Source organism: Hydra vulgaris, chromosome 02 (genome assembly GCF_038396675.1).
Source record: "Hydra vulgaris chromosome 02, alternate assembly HydraT2T_AEP".
NCBI classification, from domain to species: Eukaryota; Metazoa; Cnidaria; class Hydrozoa; order Anthoathecata; family Hydridae; genus Hydra; species Hydra vulgaris.
The window spans coordinates 63,322,933-63,341,867 of NC_088921.1; the positions used below are offsets into that span (position 1 = coordinate 63,322,933).

The 18,935-nt window shown below is 26.0% G+C and overlaps 1 protein-coding gene across 3 annotated transcripts in view; it reads left to right on the forward strand.

Moving 5' to 3' along the window:
- Positions 1–18,935, forward strand: part of LOC100205039 (ankyrin repeat and EF-hand domain-containing protein 1) — a 51,931-nt gene that overhangs the window by 32,446 nt on the left and 550 nt on the right. For 2 of the 3 annotated variants that reach the window (XM_065791664.1, XM_065791663.1), the window contains exons 10-20: positions 877–1,006; positions 3,320–3,432; positions 7,519–7,542; positions 7,879–7,914; positions 11,795–11,887; positions 13,429–13,516; positions 13,661–13,835; positions 13,963–14,160; positions 18,054–18,220; positions 18,559–18,626; positions 18,797–18,901. In XM_065791664.1, the coding sequence (XP_065647736.1) occupies positions 877–1,006; positions 3,320–3,432; positions 7,519–7,542; positions 7,879–7,914; positions 11,795–11,887; positions 13,429–13,516; positions 13,661–13,835; positions 13,963–14,160; positions 18,054–18,220; positions 18,559–18,626; positions 18,797–18,901 (1,197 nt within the window). The remainder of the gene's footprint in view (positions 1–876; positions 1,007–3,319; positions 3,433–7,518; positions 7,543–7,878; positions 7,915–11,794; positions 11,888–13,428; positions 13,517–13,660; positions 13,836–13,962; positions 14,161–18,053; positions 18,221–18,558; positions 18,627–18,796; positions 18,902–18,935) is intronic. The other variant, XR_010636822.1, reaches the window with a different exon arrangement.

Genomic DNA, 18,935 nt, shown 5'->3' on the forward strand with positions numbered 1-18,935 from the left:
AAAAAACTTTTCTAATGCTTCAGTTACTTGAGCTTATTTAAAAATGGTTGTCTTATTTAAGAAGCTTCTCATCACTTTGTTTAGTTCACGTGATTCCCTAATTTTTCTTATTTGATGTTCTGAAGCAACATAAGATCTTTGATATATATATATATATATATATATATATATATATATATATATATATATATATATATATATATATATATATATATATATATATATATATATATATACACAATATTAATTCTTGACATGTTTCCTAATAATTATTATATTTTCAAAAGATTAATTTAACAATAAAACTCTGGAATAAATAAAAGACTTTACAGAGAAATATTAAATGACAAAAAATATACATAATAAACCAATAAAATAATTACAAAATAACTCAGTAAATAACCAATCAATAAAATCAAAATAAGATAATCTGTCATTTTAATTAAATAGATAAGTTAATAGTATAATAGAAAGTTTATTTATTAAGTAACAGGTGTGTGTGTATATATATATATATATATATATATATATATATATATATATATATATATATATATATACATATATATATATATATATATATATATATATATATATATATATATATATATATATATATATATATATATATATATATATATATATATATATATTGATAGATGTTTAAAGAAAGTAAAGAACTTTTCAAATAGAGTAGTGTATATATATATGTATATATATGTATATATATATATATGTGTGTGTTTATATATATGCATATATATATATATATATATATATATATATATATATATATATATATATATATATATGTATATATATATATATATATATATATTTATATCAATATTTATTAATCTTTTTGATTTCTTATAGCTTTATGATTGGAATGTTGAATATCAGTTATTAATTGAACGCAAGATGCAAGAATGTGGTGTAAATGAAAGTATTGATAATGTTGACAAAATAAACATTCATCAATTTTTAGACGTTCTGTTGTTATTTAGTAAGTTTTTTCAAACTAATTATTATTTTTAAATCTATAACCTTTAACAGTTACTTTTTCTTTCATGTATCTTAGAGATGTTAAACTGTCCAGCCTTGAACATTTAAATCTTTAATAACTTTTGCAATCAAAGTTTTATCTTAGGACTGCAATATTGAAACTGGTATTGCATATGGCAGTCAGCAGAGTGCTAATTGGCATGAAAAATGTTGTAATTTTTGAAGATAAATGATTGTATTTATTTCTGTTAAAATAGTATTATATGAGCCCCCGAGATGCATAGTGGTATAAGTCACTCATATCTAGTTTTGAGATACAGAGGTATTTAATAGACATCATATCATAAATCATCAAACTGTTTTAGAGGAAGTAAATAAAAATAGCATCATTTTAGATATCATTAGACTTGCCATGTAATAGAATAAATAAAATGCTAACCATTGGTGGCAATAACTCAAAATATTGAAAAAAGTGACTTATACCACTATGCATCTCATGGGCTCATATATGGTTATATATATTTTTAAAGTTATATGTTACTGTTATTAAAAAAATATTATATATTTAAAAAAAAACTTATAAATGAATTAAAATTAATTGATACAATCATTTTGCCAATAGTTTTAACTTATTTAATTAGTACTTATTTATTTAGTTTTACAAAAGAATTATATTTATTATAAGTGTTATAGATATAATGATTAAAAACTTTTACTTAATAATATTTATAATGATATTATTATTGGTGGTTCATAATAAAATGTTTAAAAATGCATATGTAATATACTGCTTACATCTACATTACAATATTACAAGTAGAAGCTGGTGACTAAATTTATTGAAGTTAAATTTAATAAAATCTTAATTGTAGAATGAACAGTGTGAGCAGACAGTGAAAATATATCCTTGATTATATGCATAATTAATTTAAATTTATGTCTGACTTTAACATTACGATTGGAATAGATATGTTGTAGAGGCAAGCTAAAAGCATTAAAATACAGCTCAAAATTTTTCAATAAATGTTGTAAATGCTTTTTTGTTCATGTTCGTTCAAAAACATTTAGAGTTGTAAAGATTGCATCACTTAAATTCTTATTATTACTGAATTTTTAGATTTTTTATTTTGATGCAAATTTTTTTTTGTAAGCATATATTTTTTTAATAAATTAAAGATTACTTGACTTCACTTGTTCCATGTCATGTCTTAAATTATGGTTAATTACAAGCCAAAAAATAACAATTTTAGTTTTTGTTTTTTTGTTTTTTTTTGTCAATTCACCTCCCCAAGGCCCAGAAGGCCACTACAAACGAGGAAGCTACTTAATTGTAGTTATAACCCTCTCTCAACTCTATAACTCTGAAACACAAGCCTTGACGAACAAGGCCGCTGCAAAAATGACTATACAGTAACGATGGTGCAGTGGTTACTTTTCTGATGCACTCCATGGCAAAATCGTTAGGTCTTCTTGGAACACTTTAAACAAAAAAACACAGAAACAAAAAATTTTTTATAAAAGTTTTAAAAATTTTTTTTTTGATTAAATTTGTTTTTAAAATCTAAATTCGGCTTTCAGTTATATTCGGTTTAGAAGTCCAGATTTGTCTTTCAGTTAAATTCGGGCTACATATACTGCATAAATTCATCTTTCAGTTAAATTTAGTATACGCATATTGTCTAAATTCGTCTTTTATTTCAATTTGAGTCTTAAAAAGTTGACTTTGCTGTTTCTTATCCAGCACTCTCTTAAAAAAAAACATGCAAAGAAGATGCTGGAAATTATATATATTGAATTATATGAAATGAAAGATGTTTTAGATTCAACTTTTTAGAGTCAACTTGTTGATGGTGCACAATATTTTAATAATTGTAAAGGGTAGCAAAAAAGTATAAGAGTATAAATTTTTTACATAGAAGTTTAGAATTTCCTGGTCACATAAAATGCATTTTTAATACATATTCTTGCATATCTCAATCACAGGTATCAATCACCTACATGTCAACTTGATGGTTTAATTAATATAATCTCTTTGCGTATATATTTTTAAAAACAAAAAATTTAATTATTTCCATTTCACTCTTACCCTTTTATCCTTATTATTTATATGCGGTATTATTATATGCTGAATTTAAAAAAAAAAATTTTTAACTTTGAAACATTTCAAATCATAATTTGAAAGTATGTAACTTATTATTCATATAAAATAATTGAAGATACTATATCATACATAATTTAATTATGCACAGTTGTCTTTAATATTTATTATATTTTCTTATTAAACTTAATATAAATTTGTTGCAGTTGCTTTTAGAGCCTCCTGTGTCTGATGCTATTCTAATGGGTGTACTTAAAGATCATGATCCATCAGCAACTAACCTTATAGATTATAAACTTTTTTTTTCTGGGAAAAAGTTTATAAGTAAAGTATGTTTTAAAATTGTTTGAATGCATTTTATTATTATTATTTTCTTTTTTTTATAATATAAAAAAAAAAAAAATTTTAAGTCAAGTATGTTTTAAAACTGTTTGAATGCATTTTATTTTTAAATTGGATTTTTCCATTATTTTTCCATCGGATTCTTTTTGGAAAATTACAAATGAAATATTTATATTGGTTGCATTTTATAATAAAGAAATCAATTTGAAAAAATTTTTCCATGCAAAAAAAATGAAAATAATTAATTCAAGCCAAGAGCTTACCTGAAGTGTACAGCTTCTATCTTAGTATTAGTAATGTCTGTAACTGGTGTGAGCCAGTGAGTGTGGTATTAACACACTATGAGAGCCGATTTGCTTGATTGCTGCTCATCCAGCAATCAAGACCTGCTTTAAAACTGTTAACTGACTGTGCTTTAACCAATTCGCTTGGCAAGCTATTCCATAAATTGGCCGATCTATTAAATAAAAAGTTTTCACAACATGCTTGCTTAGTGATATCTTTGACATATTTAAAGCTGTGACCTCTTGTTTGAGTTTGTTGAATACTAATTTTTTTGATTGTTTCCAAATTGTTAAAACCATTGAAAAATTTAAAAAGTTAAATCATATCCCCTCGTTGTCTCCTTTTGTTTCTTTGTGCAAGCTCTAACAGTGGTTGCACAAAAGAAACAAAAGGTATTCTCAGCAGTCTAATATCTAAGCAAACAAAGCATTTTCTAATCTGACCCAACATTTTGTTGGCTTTGCCTACGCATTTTATTACATGATTTTTTCATTTCAGATTGCTTGAGAAGATTACTCCAAGATCACTTTCAGATTCTGTTATGTTTAACTTTTGTTCATTTATATAAAGGGGTGATTTTTTGTTGTTCCGGTCAAAGTGCATGACCGTACATTTTGAAATATTAAATTTCACAAGCCAGTCTTGAGTCCACTTAAATGCTAAATCAAGATCTGATTGCAAAGAAAGAGTTGATGCACTGGAAAGCATTTCATTCAAAATTTTGGTGTCATCTGCATACAGCTTGGTTAGATTTTTTAGAATTTCAGGCAAATCGTTTATAAATAGTACAAACAAGAGTGGTCAAATTACTGACCCTTGTGGCACACCACTGGTAACTTCTGTCTAAGAGAATATGTTTTCATCACAACTCTTTGTTATCACAACTCTTTGTTTTCTTTCTTTTAAAAATGCTACAATCCATTGTATTGTCAGACCAGATATTCCATAAGCTGTAAGTTTACGCAACAATCTTTTATGTGGCACGGTGTCAAATGCCTTGGCAAAATTCAAAAAAAAAACATCAACAGGTTTACCATTCTCTAAGGCGGTTGAAATAAAATCAAGTGTTTCAAGTAGATTCGTTAAGCATGATTTATTTTTAACAAAACCGTGCTGCTGCTTAACTATTAGTTTGAACTTATATAGAAAAGTTTCATGTTTACATCTGATTATACCTTCCATTATTTTACATGCAATTGAGATGAGTGATACCAGTCGGTAGTTTCCTGCTAAGGTTTTTTCGCTTTTTTTGTACAGAGGTGTGATATTTGCTGATCTAAATTGCACAATTCTTTAAAATGTAAATTATCAACTGAACGTAAATTATCAATACCACTTGATTTGTTATCTTTTAAGTTTTTTAATCTTAGATAGACATCTTCATGTGTAAAATCTTCATTTGTCAAAATGGATGTTTCAGTAGTTCTTAAATCAAAAGAATGCAGTGAACCATCATCTTCTTTCACAAATGCAGCTTGAAAGTTTTAATTTAAGATATCAGCAATTAATTTATATTATCTTTGACTGCTTGTTGATTGTTCATGTAGCTGTAGAGAAGCTTTGGATTCTTGATGGTTCTTTTTACCAGATTAGACTCAAAGTTTTGTCTCACTTTTTTAATCTTGTTTGCTACATTTTTTCAAATCATTTTGTATTCAGATTTCAAAACAGGGTCTTTCCATTTACATGAGTAGTTTTTATATCTTAAATTTTGTTTGCTTCTAATAAGAAACTTTAAGCTAGCATTAACCCAGGCAGGTCTGATTTTTAAAGAGTTTAATGTCTTTTTAATTGGAGTGAAATGATTACATGCCACCTCAGTATAAAAAATCAGTTTATCAAACATTTCTTGTACATTTTTGTTACTGAAGCATTGTATCCAGTCAACATTTAAAATTAGATCAGATATTAGTTCAAAATTAATTTTAGCAAACATAAATCTTTGCTTACTTTTATTGTCACGGATTGTTTTTATCAGACAAGATGAAACTGAAACATTATTAGATGGCCTCTGGTTATGTTTCCCAAATCAAATTTTGAATCTATTTCGTTTACACTTGCTGACTGAGTTGTAAAGATTAAATCTAAGGTATTCCCAAGTTGTTCATCTGCAGCTGGAAAGTTGGTATGTTAATATGCTGATAAAGAAAATTATCATTTAAAATATCTGTAAATTTATATTCAATTCCATTCTCATTTGAAATTACATCAACACAGCCATTTGACCAGTTGATTGATGGGAAATTGAAGTTGCCCATGATAAGTAAGTCTTTGAAATTATTTTATCTATATATTTGCGTGCCAGGCCTAAAACTACATCAAATTCTGCCATATCCAAAAAATCATTTGAGCTGATACATTAAAGTAAATACTTGTCATTATCAAAATAAACAACTGCCCACACTTGTTCTAGTTTACAGGGATTTAGAAAAGCATCATTGAGTTCATAGGAGTCTAATGAATTGTCTATATATAAACAAACACCGCCGCCTTTTCCTCCATTTGATCTGGTTTTTCTATACAGATTGTAACCTTTAATGTTTACAACTGAATCACTTTTAAACCATGTCTCAGTCACAGAAATTACATTTGGTTTGAATTGTTCAATAACCACTTTGAACTCATTTAACTTGTTATCAAGAGAGGTTGCATTTATGTATAAACATGACAGCTTTTTAATTTCATTGCAATCTGACACTGAATTATGTATAAAATTATTGATCAGATTTTTTTTTGAATTTAATGATCTTATTTTTTAGTTTTTGTTGTTTCTAGTTTTATCACGCGTTCAAAGAGTTTGAAAAAAGCGTTAGAAAGCTGGCTACACCAATTATGAATATCTTTAGTTGTTTGAGAGTGTGAACCGGCACCCAATTTTGGCAATTGTCCTGTTTAAGAAAATCTAAATTTATTCCTTAACTGATATTGTCTACTCTCTTGATTAGAGGCCTACTATCCTGAATAACAGTGAATTACCTCTTGTTGTGAACTTAAAATTGATAGCTGAGAAGGGTACCACTCTGAATAACAGTGGATTACATCTTGTTGTGAGTTTATTAAACTTATTACACAGCGACTAAAAAGTTTCAGTGTGTGTTTTTTTCTTAAAAATAAATCACAAAAAAAAATTTATACATATGATCGTTTGATCGCATATATTTCAAAATATACTATATATGGTAAAATATTTCAAAATATACCGTACATGAAAATTTTTCCAAATCTACCATATATGGTAAAATATTTCAAAATCTACCATATATGGTATAATAGATTATGTGGAGAAAGAAGTAGGATCAAAAGGCCTATCAGTAAATGGTTGCACTGCTGAAAAAATGACAAAAAAGACAATTAACAAGATACTTTTGCCTTATTAATCCTTATTAATTATGCTAAAGATACATGGTTTGAAATTGAAATTTTCTATCCAACAAGTAATGATTTGATTTTAAAATGAATTTTAATAATTTAAGGTTAGAGACTATTTTTATAGGGTTTATAATTTTTTTAGAGACTGTATTTTCATATAGTCATGACAATTGTTTTTTTTTCTTTTTTATTAAATAATGTCTTATAAAATAAAATCTTGTTATATTATTATTATTATTATTGTTGTTATTATTGTTATTGTTATTATTATTATTATTATTATTGTTATTATTATTATTATTATTATTACAATTGGCATTTTATAATGGTAATGTTTCTTATTTAACTTTTTTGTTTGTTTTAAATAGCAGATTGTGTTTTATTTCTTTTTTTATAATTATTTTTTAATTGTTTTATAGAAATTTATGGTTAATGCAGAAAAAGTAAGTCATTTATTTATTTAATAGCTTGTGTTGTTTATGTGTTGTGCTTTATATCTATTAGCTTGTGTTGTTTATGTGTTGTGTTGTATATCTATTAGCTTGTGTTGTTTACTTATTACCTTGTTTTATTTACTTAGTAACTTGTGTTCCTATGAAAAAGCAAAAGTTATTTAATTATATTTATGAAATCTTTTTTGTTAATTCAACTGTTAGATATTAGTATCAAAAAATTATCTGATAAATCTAAATAATATATGAAAAATAAAATCATAATAAATATAAACATACATAGTAAATATATTAATTTGAAAATTGAAATTAAAAATATTTTTTTAGAAGTTAAAAAAAGGAAAGAAAGGAAATGGTAAAAAGGTGTGGAAATGTATTAAATATAAATATTGAACATTGTCATCCTTAATTGAACAGTTTTTAAAAATATTGTAGCTTTCTTTCTGTAATATGTGGGTGTGTATATATATATATATATTTATATATATATATATATATATATATATATATATATATATATATATATATATATAATATATATATATATACATAAATATATATACATATATATATATATATACATATATATATATATATATCTATATATATATATATATATATATATATATATATATATATATATATATATATATATATATATATATATACAGTGAGAACAGAATTTAATCTTACTATGTAATTTTTCAATAAGTATAATACATTTGAATAAAATATTGTATTATGCATTAATTATAAAGAACTTTTTTTTGTCAAATTTTTCATTAGTTAAAAAACCTTCAAAAAAAAAGTAAAGTTTTTCTTTATGCTTTTGAATTTCCTGAATTTTTTTATCCTCTTTTTTTAGTTTAAGATTAGGAATCTTAAACTAAAAAAAAGGGATAAAAACACTTGCACATAAAATAATTGTACAAAAAAGTGTTACAGGTTAAAGCTAAGAACAAATACCAGTTTATTAAAATAAATGGAAAACAGTTTCAAGTTTTTATATTTGATTAATATACTTTAATATTTAGTTGGTCCTTCTTTTGCTTTAATTACATTTAACAAGCGTTTTGGCATTGCTTGAACTAGACATTTGATTTGATTATTGTCAATGTTAGTCCATGATTTAACAACAGCTTTCTTCAAATCTTCTTTTTTAATAAATGATCTATTACCGATTTTTTTAATTTAAGTCCATAAATGTTCTTTTGGATTCAAGTCAGGGCTCTGTGAATGCCATTCTAGGTTTTAGTTTTTTTAGCAGTGTGTTTTGGATTATTGTCTTGTTGAAACAAAAAACTGTTTCCCAATCTAAGTTTTTTTAATCTATGTTTCATATGTAATTTGATTTTTTTTTTGGAGAACTTGAAAGCAATTTCCATTTATAATCTACTAAATTTTTTTTTAAATTTGTTTCAAGTTATCTATTTTTGTTCACAAAGTTTTTTTTGATTTTAAATCTGTTAACTAAAGTTCAAATAGAGTTTTATTGACATTTGCAACGGTTGAAAATTCATTCCGTTGATACAGTAAATGAATGTGTTGAAAACGACAAAGCAAATTTTACCTTTTATCTTTTTACCTAGAGATCATCGTGGTAAAATCATCCTATCAATATCTTCTTGAGATTGTTCAAATAAGTTGTTGTAACTGTAGCAAAATAAACTTTTTTGAAACCTATTGTAACCCCAGGTATTCGAAAGCTTTTAACAACAAAAAAGGTTTTAATATCAGTACAATGACCGAAACATTTAAGAACACCTTCGGAGATTACCAACAGACATTTTTATACAACAATTAATTAGAATATTTTTCATCAACTTTATTAAGCAGTAAACAAAATTTGCAAATTTAATGAAAATTAAAAAAAAAATTTTTATGAAAAAATATAATTACTAAAATAAAATAATTTTTTACTTGTTTCTATAAAATTAAAATATATAAAACTTAGAAATGCTGAAGGGCCATACAGTTTGGATAAAAAAGCTGCACGGGGCTTGCAAACTGTGGGTTGCTGACCCCTGACCTAAACTATTCCATGCCATACAACCCCATAAAATTATACTTGCACTGCCATGTTCAACTGCTCCTCTCATGCAACTTAAATGAAAAGCATCACCCCTTTTTCCCCAAACTCTTTGTGCACCATCAGCTTTTTTTAAGTTAAACTTTGATTTATCAGACCAAAGAACTTTTTTCCAAAATGATAGTGGCATTGAATTATAATTTTTTGCAAAATTCATTCTTCTCTTCATATGATTGTTTGTTAAAAATGGTTTTTTATGAGCCATACACCCAGTGAACCTTGCTTTTTGAATGCGATTTCTAATCGATGTAAGTGAAATTGTGTTTCCTGTTAAGTTTTTTAAATGATTTGCTATATTTTTGAGGGTTTTAAACCGATTTTTTTTTATCATTCTTAAAATTTCTCTATCATCTTTTGAAGTTGTCTTCAGCTTTTGTCCTCGTCTTTCTTTACAGTGCTCCTACTGTTGTAAATGAAATATTATTAAGTTCTTTAACTTACAAATATGTTATTACGTATATATATAAATTATGTTAGTGTATTCTACAAATAGAGTACTTGATACTAATATAAAGAACAATTCTTAATGAACAGAGCAATAATAAATTAGTAAAAACACTTATCTAATTTTGTCTTCAATAGGCTGTTTCTCCTTTTGTAGGTTCATCAGGAAAAAGATTATTCCTGATGAACCTACAGAAGCTACGATAGCTCTTGCCTCACTTCATCTAATGCATAAAATATTTCATTTATGACAGTTTAGTCAGCAGCATAACAAGAATCTGTTTTGAAGATTTTTTGAAGATTTTCAAATCTTTATTGATTTTCAGAAAGTAAGTTGTTGGAATCAAGATGAGAAATAGAAGTTAGTTACTTGAAGACTCAAAAGCTTTGGTAATAATCGTAACGAGACTTATTGGGTATTCGTTAATAGGATCAGAACAATCTCCAGAGATTTTGAAATGAGAAATATTATTTTGGATTAGCTTGTTTATCTGGTATGTCAAGAAGAGGTAGGGTGTTAGGGTTAGGATTTTGGGGTTTAGTAATAGCAGAGTTAGTTGTACTAATCACAAGGTGGTCAGTGTGATGAGGATTCAGCAATAATAGCAATATTGGAATATGGATAAAGGAAAATATTTGAGTCAATATGATCAAATATAACATTGTAGAGAAGTTTTGAGAAGTATGACCACTATAAAGAACAAATTGGAAAGGATTTAGTGCAGTGAATCTAAACCAAACCCTATTATAGAATAATCAGAGGATTTAAACTTGATTTTGTGACAAACATATGAGTTGTACATAAGTAATGACCAACATTTGACTAATTTTTTTCAATTCAAAGGATATTAGCTCACACTGAGATCCAAAGATAAAATGAATTTAAATTAGTCTCATAACGTTGAATTTTGCAAGAGGTCTAAGGAGTGCAAAATTCTATTACTACTAATGAAAAGTTACTTTGAAAGACTAAAAATATTTCTCAAAAATACATTGAAACAGTTTTGTGGTGATGGTGGATTTTATGTTTAAAATTTTTAGTTACTATAATATATTTCTCTCACATCATGAATGATGAAATAAAACCTAAGCAAAGTTCTCTTTAATGTCTTAAAGGAGATATAATTCTTCATAAAATACACAATGCAATGGTGGATCAACACATTTAAAGTGAATATATTTTGAACCTTCATTAAAAGCAACTTAGTGCATATTTTTATACACCCTATTTCAAAATCTTTTTAAATGAATTTTTATTGACTGATATCTTAATACACTGAGACTTATTTTAAAAGTAATGCAATTTGATTTTAAATCTAAAAGTGCTAAGGCACTGGTAATATGTTTGAGTGGTTTAAAGAAATATTAATATATCTTACAGAATTTTTCATTACATCAATAGCTCTCATGGCATTAAAATATTTTTTGTATTCCTTAATATTAATTTTTAGTGTTTTTATTTTCTTAATCTTTATAATAAACTGTTATAATTTAGTTATGTTTGATGATTGTGTTTTTTTTTATAATTATTTTCTGTTAGATAATTATGTTCTGCTTGATAATTGTGTTTTGTTTGATAATTGTATTTTATTAAATGTTGTTAAATTTTCAATTTTTTTTTACCCATCATTATCGCATTATCACTAACGTTTTTGTTTGCAAAAATTTTAACTTGTTTAAAAATTAACTAAATTATATTTTTTTTCTAAGGGTAAATCATCTATTCTACCAATTTATACAAAAGTTTTGAACACGCGCATAAAAAGTGGTGGACCATTATCTAATTTTATTGAAAAGCAACAGGTATACAGTTTTAACTATTTTTATAATTCAATAAATAAACTGTATAAATATTAAAAAGTTAAGTAACTATATGAACAATAAATATAATAAAATTAGAGGTTTCATGTTAGATTATGTCTTTTGCATAGATACAATCTGTAAGAGAATGTCTTTTAAATAAATACAATTAATTCGGATGATATGTCTTTAGCACTGATACAATTAGGAATTGCAAGAGCAGTAAACCAGTTTACTGCTATTTCAATTGAATTGCCAGTAATTAAACTAATTTTTACTAGTAATTAAACTGATTACTAAGAATAAATTCTGTAAAAGAATTTATAAAAAATGCATGAAGCTATTTCTTCATGCTACGGCTTCACAAATATCTTTTCAATTTTCTCTTTTTTAACTGAAACAAAAAACTAACAGTAAAATTTGAATAATAATAAAAAAGAATGTAATGTAAGTAATAAATGAAAATTAGTTGACTCATTTAATTCAACATGGTGTTGACTCATTTAATTTAACATGGAATAATAAGTTTGGTACAGTTTTTTTTAATTTTTTTATTTGAATTCGCCTCCCCGCTGAGAAGGTCAATACAGTCGAGAAGGTTACTTTAGTTGTGGTTACAACCTTTTCTTAACTCTATAATTCTGAAACATGAACCTTGAAGAATAAGGCTGCTGCTTAGAGAAATAAGTTGAGCAAGATAATACCAGGGATGGTGAATTTTTTAACTGAGTTAGTAATGAAAAAATTGTTCAAAAAATAAACAAATAGAAGGTATTTTAAAAAAATGTAAAACCGTAAAGTTTTTGAAATAAAACTTTAAAATTTTTAAAAATAAGGTCATTATTCTTATTTGCTAAAATTTCATAGATCCTTAAAATGCTTATTGGTAATATGGTTTTGTATAGTTTTTTTTTTTTGTATAGATTGTAAAACAAAGAAAAAACTCAAGTTGTCTAAATTAGTCATTACTTAATAGTTCTTAAATGGTAGTGGTGTAGTGGTAGGGCACTCACCTCATAAACCAGAAGTTCCAAGTTCGATCCCCACCATGTCCCTGCTAATACCATGCTCAACTTGTTTCTCTGCAGCCTTGTTTGTCAAGGATCGTGTTTCAGAATTATGATTTAAGAGAGGGTGGTAACCACAACTAAAGCAGCCTCCTTGAAAAAAAAAGTCTTAATTTTTTTAATTAAGTCATGTTCTAAATTAAGTCCTTCATTTTTCCTTAGTTAAGACTTTACTGTTTGTAAAATGGCTTTTAAAAAACTATGTTTTAATCATTTTTAAAATGAAATATTTAAGTTGTAAAATATATTTTATTTAAGTATTTATTCCAGAGTATATTTTAATTATAATGTTATGCTGAAAAACTATTTTTATTTTTTTCATTTGAGTTTTTAACACCTGTATACTTTTAATTAGTGTCAGCAATAAACAGAAATTTATTTTGTTTATATATTTAGTTGTATACTTTAGTTAAGTTGTTACAATTTTTGAAAAAAAAAATTGCAATAACATTGCCTGTATATATTGTTTATATTTAGCAAATTACTGATTCTTGTCGGTTTACTCCTGACCATCCACCAAAACATCCTATTGTAGATGACTCTTATTGGTACATGGAAAATCCACGTAAGTTTTTAATATAGATGTGTTTTTTAGATTTTGTTTTGTATAAATTTATTTGTATCAAAAAAAAAATTTTTTAAACCACATTGGGAAATTTTTTCTTTTCGTAAACAAAATTTCAATAGTTATATGTTATTTATTTTTCAGCTTCACAATACATTCAAATTGACAAAGCCATAAAAATGGAAGATGAGTTATCTTTAAAGATGGCTATAAAAGAGGATTCCATTTTAAAAACTGATGATAATTATTACAAGACTCCTTTGATGACAGCAACTCTTGCAGGAAATTTAGAAGCTGTTATGATGTTTGTACAATTTGGGTAAAGTTCCTTTTTCACTGAAATTTAAAATTTTATATAGTTGGTTTGAATTTTATATTAGAGTTTATTCATTTTTAAAGTTATTTTATTTTGATAAGCTTTTGTTGTTTGATTCTATAATTAAAAGAGCTGATGTAAATGCTAAAGACAATTTTATGTGGACACCTTTGCATTTTGCTTGCCATATTGGTCAAAAAGACCTGGTAGAGTTTTTGCTATGCAATGGTGCTCTTATAAATGCACAATCATCAAATGGTGGTACACCTCTAATGCGTGCTGTTGAAGCTTCAAAGATTGATGTTGTAAAACTATTGTTAGAGAAAGGGTAGGGAATTTTAATGGTTTTATATAGTATTTTATTTTAAGAAACATACTTTTTAAAATTTTTTTACCTGCATAGCAGCAATTTTAAGAAAAAAGCAACACTTTTGTAATAAATTTTTTTATACTTTGGTACTACTTTTTATGACTGAAGTTTATAAGTGAAGACACAACCTGGTTTTGTTTCATGTAGTAGAAATGTTTTTACTTAAATCTTGCAACAATCTAACAGAAACAGTGTACCAAGACTAAGCTGTGGGTGTTTTAATAAATTTTAATTGTGTTAATTGTATGGTATGCTAGGTGTTAGTATGCTAGGTGCTTCGCTTATTTAGATTAAACCATGTCTAGTTGACTAGAGTTGTTGTTGATGGTCATATATTAAACAAGAAGACTGTTCTTAAGACATAAGTTCTTGGCCCCCTACGTTTTGTACTGTTTATAAACAGTTTTAAAATTTCATTCGAAAGTGACAGTCAAATATTAAATTGAGCATTATTAATTTTTGTTGTATATGTGCCATTATTATGAGATCATCACCATCACGTCATCATGACATCATCGTGATCATGTTAGTGGCTAATCATGCATTTATTATAAAAAGTCAGTGTTGTAAAGTATTTTAAATACGTATTTAAATTACTTTCAAAGTATTCGTATTTTGTATTTTAAATACCTTTTAAGTGGAGTATTTGTATTCTAAATACAACTTTTGATGTATTTTGTATTTTCAATGTCTTTCAAAATACAAATTACATTTTAGTACTTTTTTTATTTTAATTTGAAATTAAAAATAAAATGAAAAGAAAGAAATTCATTCTGATTGATGTTGGTCTGCACACAAAAAATGTCTCAAGAATTGAAATGAGTTCAACTAATAGCAGCAATTAACAATAAGTACCTAAGTTCTTCCACAAACAAAAATAAACAACTTAATTATCAACAACAATACGTGAGTGCCATGACTAATTTCTCAAAACTGTAGCCATGTGTCAGGCGAAGTATGCAAGTATTCGATGCTGTGGAGAATATTTAAAAAGTTTCATTTAGAACACCAGGGAAGACTCAATAGAATTCTAAAAATGATGTCGTATGTCAACTTTTAGAGTCTAGAGTTAAAGATAAGCTTACCCAAATCATGGATGCATTGAAGTTGAGCCATCAATGTTATGTTATGGATGCATTGAAGTTGCACCATTTCAAATCAGTGGAGTCGGAATACAAACAATTTAAACAAATATTGCTGATGCTCTGGATAAACTTTATAGGGAAGTTAATTGTTTTCTAAGATTTCTTTTGCCAACAGTTCAGCAAGTTCCTAAAAAACTTGTGATGCTAATTCCAAAAGATTTATATTTAGTAACATTTTAAATTTAAGTTGCTTTAGAAACAAAATTTGAAGAATTAAAAAAGTGTTTTGTATTTTAAATAATTTGGTATTGAGTATTTTGTATTTTAAATACTTTATTTTTGTATTTTAAATAAACTTTTTTGAAAATATTTTTTACAGATAAAACTAAGTTCTTTAGGAAGAACTACAAGTAAATTAAGTTAATTTTTTCCTGTACCATAAAAAAAAAAAGATGGATAATAACAAACCAATCATTGATATATTTTATTTCGGTTTTAGTTCTGTATTTTTAGTTTGCTGAATCATCTTTTTAGTTTGCTGAATCATCTTTTTAGTTTGCTGAATCATCTTTTTAGTTTGCTGTATCATCTTTTTACAACTCTCTTTATTATCCTTTTTTCTTTGACTTTTTTTTAAATTCGCTTTTGTTTGAAAACTAACTGCTACTACAGTTGCACCTGATTTGTTGGAATACTAACTGCAACCTTAGTTGCACATGATTTGTTTGTTATCATACTTAAACGTTTAATTTAAATATCTACATTATTGCATTTTTTTGTTGTGGATGTTGTGAGTGTATACCTAGAAAAATTTGTCCTTTTATGAAATAATGTTTTCATATTTAGGCTGGTTTTTATAATGACGCCCTTTTGCTTTTATCAAAGTCCGAAAACACTTGAGCCTTTCTCCCATCATTTTTAGATTGTATCTCTTTCTTTTTTCTTTAAGTACTGCCATGTTTGTTGCTTAAGCAAACAATTATCTTTTGTTTAATTAACCAAAGCTCAATTTCACATGATTCATCATTCAGCTAAATGCATATTTTCTTTTAATAGCTCGAATTGTCAAGTTGTGTTAAAATAAATTGGTTGTTGGTGGAAAAAACTTTTGATTTTCGATAATTTTTTGTTTTTATAACAGTCTTAAAATATAAATTCTCAATTTTTAAAAGTTAACATCTTAGACAAACTTTTATAAAATTTAATAAAGTTGAAACATCTGGTATAGTATGTAAACTTATCCTCTTTCTTATAATAAATTACAATATTTCTAGGGGTTATATATACCCTCGCTATTCAAGTAATATAAAAACCCGTTTAAAAAAAATAATAATAATAAAAAAAAAACTTCAATGTAATGTGTTCTTGCGTCTTAAAAAAGAAAAAAAAAAAGAAGAAAAATAAGGTTTCCAAAACGACGATGTGACGTAATCACCGTCGTCTTCATTCAAACCGCCTTCACCCGGAGAACACTGGTGAAACTGTATTTCCAAGGACTCTCTCACTTTTCTCTTAAAATAGTCTTCCTCTACTTTAACAGTATTGTTATTATTCCAGTCAAAGGCACCATGGAAATTTCTGGAATTTCTGGAATGCCCCGCTACGGCCGAATTTTTCCATTTTCCCTCAAAAGTATGTTTTTGTAGGTGTGTAGGTGAAACAAAACAAAGAGCTTACAAGCTCTATGTTGGTGAAACAAAACAAAACTCAAGGTTTTAACTCGCATTTGCCAACATCAAAAACATACTTTTGAGGGAAAATGGAAAAATTCGGCCGTAGCGGGCCATTCCAGAAATTCCAGAAATTTCCATGGTGCCTTTGACTGGAATAATAACAATACTGTTAAAGTAGAGGAAGACTATTTTAAGAGAAAAGTGAGAGAGTCCTTGGAAATACAGTTTCACCAGTGTTCTCCGGGTGAAGGCGGTTTGAATGAAGACGACGGTGATTACGTCACATCGTCGTTTTGGAAACCTTATTTTTCTTCTTTTTTTTTTTTCTTTTTTAAGACGCAAGAACACATTACATTGAAGTTTTTTTTTAAACGGTTTTTTATATTACTTGAATAACGAGGGTATATATAACCCCTAGAAATATTGTAATTTATTATAAGAAAGAGGATAAGTTTACATACTATACCAGATGTTTCAACTTAATAAATTCTCAATGTATTTTGAAAAAATATAATTTGTAACAATCTTTAGTTTAATGGAAATACCATTAAAAAGCATACAGAGAAATTCAAAAAATATCTTAAAATTAAACACATCCTTAATTGCATAAATAAAAAAATATAATATAATTACACATAACTATAAATAATAACTTAATTGAATCTGTTATTTAGAAAATAGAGCATTTTCAGAATTTTAAATTTCTCACGGGAGGACCCCAAAACTGACTTGTTAAAGACCTGTTACGTTTCTCTCAGGAGGACCAAAAAACTGACTTGTTAAAGACTTTTTACGTTTTTTAAACTTTAATTTTTACACTACTACTTCAATCTATATTTATATTATTATTTCAATCTATAAATGATTGAAATAATAAATAAAACTACAATTATAAAAAACTTAACAGGTCTTTAACAAATCAGATTTTGATCCTCTCGTAAAATTTAAAATTATTGACGTGTTCCCTTTTTCAAAGAGTTTAATTGATATTTAAATTATTTTAAATAGAGATAATGTTAACAAAACTTGTATAAAATTAAATAGTTTATTTTATAGTATACGTACTAAAGATAATTTTATTGTTATCGTTTAGAGCTAACGTTTTGCTGAAAAATAGTAAAGGAGACTCTGTATTAGAAATAGCAATGTCATATGGAAATTCTGATATCCTTGAGATAATTGAAGAAAAATTGAAAGAGTTACCTCAGAATGGAGTAAAGAAAAAAAACAAAAGTATTCAGAAAAGAGAAAAATTGAAAGGTTTTTATTTAAATTTTAAAAAGGTTGAAAAAAAAAAACAACAAAAAATTATATGGATTAACATTAACGTGAACGAATGAACAATAATTTGCGGAACGTAAATTAGTTAATAATTAATTTTGAGCTTTATAAATAAAGGTGATTGATATATATTGTATATATATTTTATTCAAAATTGTTTTTTGTGGTGCTCAATAAAATAAATTAAATACATAATTTATTTTATTGAGCACTATTTAAAATTTAACGCCATAAATAAAACCATTTCATAGACTAATTCTTCATTTTTTGTTTGTTTCATGTCACAAATATTATTGTATGAAACGTTTTACTTCTAGGTAATGAAAAGGTTATGTTTACCTCCACACTCCCACTAACTAATATTGAATTACGATCTGAGTTAAGTGTAAGTGTTTTGTTTACTTACGAGTTTATTTTATTCATAAAGTTGATCTTTATTAAAAGTTTAAAACAAGTTTTGTTCCGCAAAATATAAAATTTATGATATTTTGCTTGTAATTAATGTTAGTATCATTGTCGAACATATTTTCACCTTAAGTGAAATATTTTTATTAGCCAAAGTTACCTCAAAAAAAGAATCCTTCTTTAGCAGAAAAGAAATTAAGAGATCATTCTATATCGTATACTGTGAAACATGCGTGGATGCCGCAGATGGACACAGTAAGTACATAATTCGTTTATCTTGTCACAGAAT